At 41.8% G+C, this 10,264-nt stretch overlaps 1 protein-coding gene across 1 annotated transcript; it reads right to left on the bottom strand.

The window, feature by feature from the left end:
• Positions 1-5,878: 5,878 nt before the first annotated feature.
• uts2r3 (urotensin-2 receptor 3) lies at positions 5,879-7,024 on the bottom strand. Its single transcript, XM_074684150.1, has one exon. It carries the CDS (start codon positions 7,022-7,024, stop codon positions 5,879-5,881), a length of 1,146 nt encoding a protein of 381 aa, XP_074540251.1.
• Positions 7,025-10,264: the final 3,240 nt, after the last annotated feature.

The raw sequence follows: 10,264 nt of genomic DNA, 5'->3' as shown, positions 1-10,264 counted from the left end.
GTATGTAATCAGAGAATTATATCAAATTGTTTCAAAACTTATTTCTTAGTTTTACACATTTCACATTTTCCTTTTCAACTGAAAGGTGTTAAAACTTTTCCTACCGTCCAACTGGCCATAGCTCTTAATATGTTGTGGACTTTGTTGAGTGAGCAGAGTATTTTGTGCAGAGCCAAGCTCCTGAGACATGGCAGGAGGTGTCCTTCCTTCTTCTTACGGGGATGGGTCAGTTACTGAGCTACCCGAGCTGGGAGGTCAGATGGGGCAAAGACAGACTAAAAGGAGAAGTTTTTCTGTCATGTTATTGCTGTTACAGGGTCGCTGATAGAATGTTCACTGTATTTTCACACCGCAGTAATAGTGCCACGAAGGAGTGGTTAGTGAGGAGCTTGGTAAAAAAATCATGAACATGAAGTTAAAGAGTACATGAGGTTGTATGGTAGATTTTCAACAATTGTTTTTGTTGTTTTTCAGATTTTTGTTTGTAGTTTGTGAGATTCAGCTCCTTGAATCCGTTGTGTACTCTCCAGCCAATGTGATGCTTCGCAACAACATGGGCTAAGAAAATAGATCCAGTCTTGCCACCCATGCACACAAAGGGCATAGTCAAGATCAAGGCAATTACCAATATGGGGAGATACCAAACACTTGAACTTCATCATATGTATTAAAAGAGTACCATTAGACTTAACCCAATAGAGCCCAGGAAGTGATACAACTTTAAATTATCCATCAGATTCTCATTTAAGTCTTTTTCACCATTTTCATCTTTTTTACCTTTAAATAAAGATTTTTGAAAGTGTTAGGTTAATTACAAATAGGGCCATGAAAAACAGGATCAAGCACTCAGGCCACACTCACGTCAAACACACGCCTAGCCTACGTCCTCACGTAAGAAACCAGACAAGTTAAATCAATCATTCTTTTTAGTATCCGGGGAGTTACGTAAAATATTGTCTTTTTCAGCATGCCCCAATGTACTTTCCACAACAGTGTTTGCAGAAACCCATTTCAAAGCATGAACAAAAAAGCATCATGATTCAGACTACTTCACATCACATCCTACATTAAATACACATCATCTTTTCTTTTTTCTTTTTTCTTTTTTTTAACATTTTTAAAGGATACAGCCATGACATTTTTGTACTACTAAGAATATGCTTAAAATTTTCATTTTTTGATGATTTATTGCACCTTTTTAGTAATTTATTAAGTTAGTGTCAGGTCACAAAGTGTTAATTGAAAGGAGTAAATTTACTAAGCGAGAAGGGGTCAGTTTGTTCCTTTGTTTCTCCTGCAGGCGGCACTCTTATTCTAACTGTGACCTGAACTCTTCAACCTTCACCCTTTATTTTTCTCCACTGACAAAAGTAATTTCTCTGCAAGGCTGTTGTTTCAGTACCTAAAGTTTTTTTCTCTCCATAATGTTTGATTAGTAAGAAATAAACAAAGCTGCCTCACTTTGTGGAAATACCCCTAAGGCACAGTCCACAGGCAGGCCTTTGGGGAGCAACTACACCTTTTAAAGGTGAAAAATTGTCTGTAATGAGCTATATTTTGATTTTTGATTGCTGATCTCTTGCAGATCACATTCTTGATTATAATATTATTCATAAGTCTGTATAATGGAAAATGTTTAATTTTGTTTTAATACTTTGTAATATCCGTTGCTTTGTATTTAAATGTCTTGCAAATGGTCTGTAAACCCAACATATTCAGTCTTTGTTTTCTCAAGACTAAAAAAAAATGCAACAGATTATTGCAGCTATCACTCATCTGATGATCCACAGGCTTTTGGGCTAATTTGTGAAATACATCTTCAGCCATGAACAAACAACAGGGATCAGATGAGTAAAGTGTCAGAAGGTCAGAGGTAAGGGGAGCCTTGACGCTTGAGTTGACAAGGATGACTGTTTACGGGCAGCGTGCCGTGAGAAGGAGGAGGAGAGGGGGAGGAAGAGGCTGGGGAAGAGGAGAGAAATGCTGCAACACAGGGAGGAGAGGGCGACGCGCCATATTTACTGTCTTTCCTAGTAAGAGCCCCAGTGTGAACCATAATGTGTGTGTCGGTTGATGTAACCTCCGGCCTTTCAGGGCAGGCTGGCCTGGGCCTCGCCTGATCCTGGCGGCTGACACCGAGGTGTGAAGTCAGGGGACGTGATGGGGAGTAGGGCGCCTCATGGTGGGGCTGCTAGAGGTTGAACAAAGACACACTATGAGTGCTGAGGTTTCTATGTTTGCCGTCAAACCAGTGATTACAAACTGTTTTCTTTAATACTGTGTTGGCTACATGAGCAGTATCATAAAACCTGACTGAGTGTGTTTGATTTATGATGCTGGGATGTTACAGAAGCTGGAAGCTGGAGGTCTTAGAATTCGCCTATGAAAGTGTTGTTTCTGGTTAAAAGTAAGATTTTATGAAAGTGGAAGTCAGAACTGTTAGCATTTACTTGATGTAAGGTGACACCATGCTGAGGATGAGTGCGTGGTCAAAGAGAAAACACTGAGGGGGCAAAAAGTGATTGAGAGAGGGAAAACAGATTGCAAGATTGAATTTTCAGGAAAGGCAGGCGAAGGAGGAGTGTGAAGAATCTTTTTCGTGTATGTCTAGGGTGAGTGGGAGCCTCTTATACACCTCACAGCATGAATTTGGCGCGGGCTGCGGCCCAGTCTCGCCTGCACGGCGGGGTGCTTTCCTGAGCAGGCCGCCCAGGGGAGGGGCACCTGCAGCAGCCTCGCACACTGGTCAAGAGGAGGGCCTGACAGGCGGAGCGAGAGGAGAGCAGGGGATGGAAAGATGCTTGGTGGTTCCAGGAAACGGACATGTGCTGGATTTATGAAATCCTCAGGTGGAACAGAGCGACGCTCCCATGGGATAATATTTGTCCTTGTGTTTTCCCCGCAGACTTTGATTTCAATCTCGGGATGAAATCAGAAGTGTCTTATGCTCAGGAGGACAAAAGTTGTGGTTGGAGCGATTCGTCCCATACTGGCATCTACCAACACAAACAACTCAAAGTTTATAGATCAGCCAGCCTGCCATGTGAGACAATATTTTCCATTCATTTGTATGAGCTGACCAAACAGTATGCATTTGAGGTTTATCGAACACTCAGTCATCCCCATCGACCTGGGGGAGGACTTAATCATCTGGTATATTGAGTTTTAGAACATGCAGACACCCAAAACCAGTACACCATGCAGACTCAGAAAATTTAAGAACAAGCCCTCTGTGCTTCAATACCCACAATGCTGCTTGAGTGTCGTTTTTGGAAAGGTTTCATCTTTACTCAAGCTACACCCTTCATCTTGTGTCATTTTGGTATGACCCAGGGGTCCAAAAATCACCCAGTCTCACGAGGGCTTATGGTTTTAATCCTAAAAGGAGCTGACTCTTTGTCTGCAAGACATTCCTCTCAAATGGACAAATGTGCTGAGAGGGCCTCAGTTGTCTGTTGAAGCTGGATGGATATTGCATTAACTCCACAACAGAAGTGCCCCCTGTGGTGTGAGCGCACTGGCCTCCAGATAATAACAGCAGTGGGAACGTTCTGCTCAGAGGTAGTCGAGCCAGGTAACTGGAAACACATGGCAGGCAGTGGAGACTACAGAAGGAATAATGGCATCACAGTGTAGAGAAATGCAGCAGCTCCCTTGACAAATGCTTTAGGTATGCGTGTCTCTTCAACCTGTTGGTATAAACCCTGCAGTGCTCCATGGCTTCTCCTGTAGCTCTCAGCTTCTCTAATTCTAATTAAGCAAAATGACATGTGCACTTTATGTGCAAATAAATAAACCCTATTTTTATGGTTTCAAGTATATTATTCAAGTTTCATTTTACATGAAATCACTTTAAATAATGACCTAAGGATTGTGTTCTCACAAACGTTACTGGATGTCAAGTCAAAACACAGTCAAACACGTTCAGCGGTCCCTCCATGTGGTTTGGCTGGACGAAGAAAAACACTAAATATGTCATATGAGACACGCTCCTGAAAATTGTTGATGTAATTAAAAATGTAAGTCTTTATCCAGAGCTCACCAAAAGTCTGAGTCAACACGCGAAGGTTTAAACCTCTCTCATATGAAGAGGTATTTTTCTGTAACTTTTGTCACACAGGAGACACTGAACACAGAGTTTTTATTGGATTATTGAATTTGATATAGTTTGTCTTTTGTTGTTTTAGATTATCATGTACGTCAAATACAAAGACGTACTTTTCTAAAGATTTAAATTAAGGCAAAATAGTTTAAAAATAGTTTTATCAAACATAAAGGGGAAAAAAATGAATTCATTTGTTTATTTTAAGAGTTACATAATTTTTTTAATTAAGGATGCCTGCAATTAGCACAGATGCAGACATGCTGCAAGATTAAAAGTGTGCCATGGTTTACCTAAAAAGATCTACACAAAATTTGTCTATTTATGTTGACTGAGGCAATGCTGTTCCTTCATATATTTCCAAGCTATCTGGCTCCCTGGAAGTTAGCACATTAGCAGGTAGTGCAAAAGGAGAAAGATCGAAGAGAAAAGGGTTTAACTTGCAACAAAAGTCCTCTACCAGACTTAGACCAGAGGCCCTAAGTATGACATGGTCACATCTTGAGCCTCAACCACTCCTCGCCATAGAAAAAAAAACGGTTTCTGACTGCAACGACATGCTCACATGATACCAACCTGCCCCTTTTTGTCCCATCATCTCCTCCCCATCCTTCCTCCTTTCTGTCAAACAACAATATTTGTTCATCTGCGTCAAAGAGCAGCAGGGTCTGCGGTAGAGAACAGTACAGCCTTTGACTCAGACAGAAACAGGACGCTGCTGCGGGGAGACACAATAACACCAACCGACGAGTGTGTACTCAAGAGCGGGGAAGACCTTCGAGAAATGCGGACATGGTGACTCAAGCCAATGATTAATCTACACCAAGCGTCTTTGCATCTTGTTCTTTTTTTCCTTACTAGCCTCTTTCTGTATCAAGTCCTTTGAACTGTTCAGTTGATCTCATTCACAGGAGCTCTAGTTACATTATCTTGATTTTGCAAAGCAGAGAAAGCAGATTTGTTTTCCTTTGAGCTTCTTAAAATCAAACTACAGTCTTACAGAAAGCACATTCTTTATTTAAAGCTTTACATTACACATTATTATAAACATCAGTTACAGTCAAAGAAGTCGAGGCCATGCAGAGCTTTGCATGAGTCAAAATAACAATAAGTACATTTTTATACCCAACATGCAGGTCATGACTATAAAAAATGTTGTTTTAGATTTGTCCGGTTCAGGGGAAGCAAACAAAAGAGTGTTGACCCGCTCAGACATAATTCATTACATCAACAAACAAAGTCTCAGAAAAATGTCCCATAGAGGTACTGAGCAGATACAGCCAGCTGTTCACAAACACACATTTTCTTTTATAGTTTCTCTGGCACAAGTGCATGAGGGCTTTACTGGAAATGATGGTGCATGAGGCACATGCAGAATAACCTGTTCATACAACACAGAGAGAAGAATACAAATATGTTTACTGAATAAACTGCTCTTCTCTATTTCTGTATTGAATCACTCCTCTATCTAAGTACTCCCATTGCCTTTTTACCATTGCCACAAAAATAACGTCATGAAAAATGCGTTGTCGATCTCATTTATTTAGATCACCAACATTTGACGTAGGTTAACAGCCAAAGCATGATTTGGGTGGGAGCGATTGTCAGACAATATTTCACCAAGCATACATACAAAGTGCTTTCATTATTTTGTTCTTTTTCCTTAGAAAATTCATCCCTAGGCATCATTTTTGAAACTCTTAAAGCTTTCATATTAAGTACTTTTCACAGCTGCGAGCACTGTCACATTACTGTCTCTGAGCTAAGAGACTCACACTACTGTAGTGGACTGCTCTTGCGGCAGAGCTGATTTGTTGATGTCTGCAACTGTCGGTTGCGTCTTCGTTTCCCTGTCAACAGTGTGTAGAAAAATGGATTCACGCATGAGTTTCCATACGTGAGCCCTGTGAGGATTCGATTCACCGTCACCTGTGTCCCTACTGGGACTGTTCGCAGCATGTCCGGCTGGTAGAGGGGCAGCAGCTGCCAGATCCAGAAAGGAAGGAAGCAGGCCCAGAAGGCCAGGACGATACCAAGGATAAGAAGCAGGACTTTGGGTTTGGGTGCACGAGGAGGACAAGCGGTACTGCTCCCAGTGGCCCAGGCCGGCCTGGTCTGAGACACCCAGTACAGTCTGCCAAGAGTTGCGTAAAGCCCTCCGATGGCCAGCCCCGGTCCAAGGATGCTGGTGCAGAAAAGCACGCTCAGGTAGGCTTTTGAACTCTGCTCGTCCCATGCCGGCACACACAGCTGGCCCTCGTGGTTCTCCCCGTCCTCCAGGTGCAGCGTAATCATCATGGGCAGACTGAGAGCCACCGCCAGCCCCCAGGCCAGGCCAACCCGCAGCAAGCCTGAGGAGTTAGAGGAGGAGGTGTGCAGAGGATGAGCCACTGCACGGTAGCGGTCCAGACTCATGGCTGTGAGGGTGAAGATGGAGGCGTGCATGGTGAGGAGGTCCAGGCTCAGGAGGAGGCGGCAGCCCAGTTCTCCAAAGGCCCAGCCAGACGCCAGGCTGTCATACACAATGAAGGGAGCGGTGAAAAGGTAGAGTAGGTCAGCGAGAGCAAGGCTCAGCACCTGGAGGTGAAGAGAGGAGGAGGAGAAGGAGGAAGACGAGTTGGGAGAGGAGGAGGGGGAGGAGGTGTTGGCAAGGCAGGATGGTACAGGTACCCTGACATGGCAGCAAGTCAGTCCTGCTCCACGTCTCCTCCTGCTCCTTCTGCGCTTCAGGAGGAGGCCCAAAGTGTACAGATTTCCTGTGATGCCCAGCAGGGAGAGGAGGGAGAGAAGGGAGCAGAAGAGAGCTGTGGATGCTAGGCTAGGTGAGGGAGAGACAGAGGGAGAGGAGGACGGTATGGAGACATTTGGAGTAACAGGGAAGGTGTAAGGAGAAGGTGGAGGTAAAGAGCCTGAGAGGTCCATGGTGTTAAAATCAAAAGGTTTGAAACTTAAGAGTAATTCAGGGTTAAATGCCTGATCCAGTTACAGAGAGAGGTTTAAAGACAGAGGAGGGAGGAGGGATGGTTTGGGTCAAAAAGAAAAAAATACAAGAATATCCTGTTAGTATCCATCATGTGCTGTCCTGCTAGTTATATTCTCTATTTCTGTATATTTTTTGTGTGCTACACAGTTTAAGAACAACAAAACTAACATAGTGATTCATATACATATGAATGTTGATGGCAGATAAAGTAATAAAAGTCATATAAACACGCAGTAGAAAATGAAGATGTCAGCAAAACCATCATGGTTTATGTTCTCAGAGAAACCTGCTCTGGTTGGCACTGCCTCTCAGTTTTACAGCTTCACTGGGAGCCAGCCGAGCCTGTCATGGTTTTAGTAAAATAATTGGATTTTCAGAGTAGGAGGGTTCTGTCTGAAGACTGTAAATCTCAGCTGAAACCTCCACAGACGGCTCCTCCTAAAGGTCAGGAGTTGGGCAACAATTAGGCTGAGTGGGACACTAATATGTGGGAAAGAACATGCATGACCTCAGTGTTTCTCAGATTACGTCTCAATAACTTTTAAATCTACCTCTTCTGAATGTGCATGTGTGTTGTTGAATGTGTGTATAAGACATATGTTCATTTTTTCCAGGAGCAAAGTAGATGTTATTGTTCATTGGCAATCCAGGCTTTCCTTATTGTTTGAGCGTAGTTTGGGGTTTACGTCTGTGTTTCTTCACACCAGTGGTTTGCATGTGGAACATAGAAATCTGCTGAGTCAGTGGACAGCACAATGACATAGGCATAAGGACTTTTTTAATGTCTTTCAGTTGAAACATTTCGACAGATTGCTGCCTGAAGAAGAGAGTATTTACTGCTCAAATGTTTTCCTCTGTCATATTATTTCTACAGTGTAGACAAGACATCAATACTTTGTCAAAGACTGATATTGCTCCGTAGAAATGTAATCTGTGGCAACATCAAAGCAGCCGTGGGGAGCCTGACAGGGCCAGCCTGTGTGACACATGGTGACCCGGCCTGCTCCAGGGTTAAGAGCTACTGTTGAACTGCAGAGGAGCAGCCAAACCCCTGCAGAGCAGCGCGCCTCCAGACCTCACCGGCTCACCAGCTCGCTAGCTCACCGCATTAAATAACAGCTGGGTTAAACCCATGATAGGAGCTCTCGAATGAGAAAATGAAGCAACTGTTGAATTTTGTTCTTCTTTTTTTTCGTATTTAATTGAAACTAGTCTTGCAGTCAAATGTGTGTTTGATTTCACCTTATTCCTTTAATTACAACAAATGAAAAAAAAAAAAAATTATTAGAAGCTTTCAGAAAATGGTTTTGGTTTGGACATATTTTAAGAAGAGCAATAATTCAACAACTTTTTGTCACTTAAAATTAAAATGTACACTCTAACGTGACATTCTGTGTAAAAAAAAAAAAAAAATGACAATCATTAGATACCACCTGCTTAATGGTGTGGTTCAAAGCAAGGCTCCCCCCAAAAAAGCAAAAAGTCATCTTATTAGTCTTTAAACAATCTTCAATTACTCAGTTATTCTGCAGATTCTCTAAAACTTACCTCAAAATAGTTCAATCCCAGAAGCTGTGAAAAAAATAGTCCACAAATATGTTTGTTGAAAAACTCCTGTCCCCATTTTGAATTATCCTTCTGATTCTTGAGCTCAAAGACTGGGGTTATTTCACCTCAGCTGCAGGGAGAGGTGAAGGCCAAAGTAACTTTTCCTGGTCTGATCTGTGCTGCTCGGTGCAGCTCTGTTTGATGTGTGAAGAGGGAGTGTGTGTGGGAGTGGGAAGGGGGTGGGACGGGATGCAGAGTGAAGGGGCTCATCCTGCGAAAACTGAATATTTAGCATCTGTTGGCCCTGTATTGGGGTCCAGATCAGCAGCAGATAATGACGATGCTCTGATAATGTACAAAAATGGCAGCCATAATAGAAAAGGGTTTGAGGAATCTCATTTGTCTTAATCAGCAGAAACTATGGTTGAAATCCTCACGTCTAATCATCATAAAAGCATTCACTTATGGCTACAGTTGACCTATTTTAGTTACTTGGAATTATTACTAATGAAGAATACAGAGGAGGTCTGCTGAATGCTGGTATAAGAGTTGAAAATACAGGCAGTGAATATATGTTTTCTAAATAATGTTTTATGATCCCAAGTGAAAGTGTTTTACAGTAATCTTTAGTTTGGTTTGCTGACTCCTTTTTTTTCAGTTCTTTTGAGCGAATCATAAATCTTATCGCATAACCACTGCAAAGACTTTCCATTACAAGTCGCACCATAAATGGTATCCTAACATCATATTTTTTGGCAAAAAGTCCAGTGCTGTTAAAGTCAGATAAGGCCATAACATGAACAGCTTGAAGCTAACATTTTATTTGGCTGGATTTATTAAACCTTAGTTTATTCAGTGGAAAGACTTTGAAGCATATTTTATCTTTGTGTATGAAACAACAATAGTGAGTTTAATCTTAAGTTAACTTTCTCTTTGTTTTATGGTGGACCTTTTATTCTTGGCCATAAAGAAATTATTTTATTGCCAGCTAAACAAATTGACTCATATATGGTTCAAAGCTGCAGATTTAAACAGCCTTTAATAAACTATCTAGCTGGCCTTTGAAAACAATAAAAAAGGTTTAGAAAGAATTAGACGTGCTTATTTTGGCTTCCCATTTTAACATTTTTTGTTGTGCCTTCTTGTTACCTACTATTGGGGAAAGAAGAGGAGTAGAGGTTTAAGGCCTTTGGGTTTGTCATCTGTAGCGTCTTGTTAATTTGATTTGGACCCAACTACGTGTATACAGTTCATTTTTCTGCCTGTTACCCGAAGGGTATTATCACAATCAAAAAAGCACACAATGGGTTTTTCTGGTTCGATTTAAACTATGAGTGCGAAGACTCTCTATGGAGACAGGCAAAGAGACAAACACACTGAGACCACTGAAACATTGCTGTCATTTTCATGACGCACTGCAATAACTAATGCACTTCAACCCTGACCCAATGTCAATACCACATCAGCTCATGTTTAAACCATGTTAAAACACATGGCGTTCTTCTCACACATTCATACACATACACATATACACACATACACACACTGAGGATTCATTTCATGATTTGGTGCTTAGAGGAAATTAATAGTCCCAGATTCTTGCCTGTATCAACATTTTTCCATGTCAGAGA

Source organism: Halichoeres trimaculatus, unplaced genomic scaffold (assembly GCF_033239565.1).
Source record: "Halichoeres trimaculatus isolate MK-OKI-2021-1 unplaced genomic scaffold, fHalTri1.1 fHalTri1_scaffold_12, whole genome shotgun sequence".
Classification (NCBI taxonomy): domain Eukaryota; kingdom Metazoa; phylum Chordata; class Actinopteri; order Labriformes; family Labridae; genus Halichoeres; species Halichoeres trimaculatus.
Note: the sequence above shows the minus strand (reverse complement) of the source record. Positions and strands in the feature narration are given on the sequence as shown.

Excerpts from the sequence above, each read along its gene's own strand:
- uts2r3 (XM_074684150.1), bottom strand. The coding sequence starts at position 7,024 with ATGGACCTCTCAGGCTCTTTACCTCCACCTTCTCCTTACACCTTCCCT.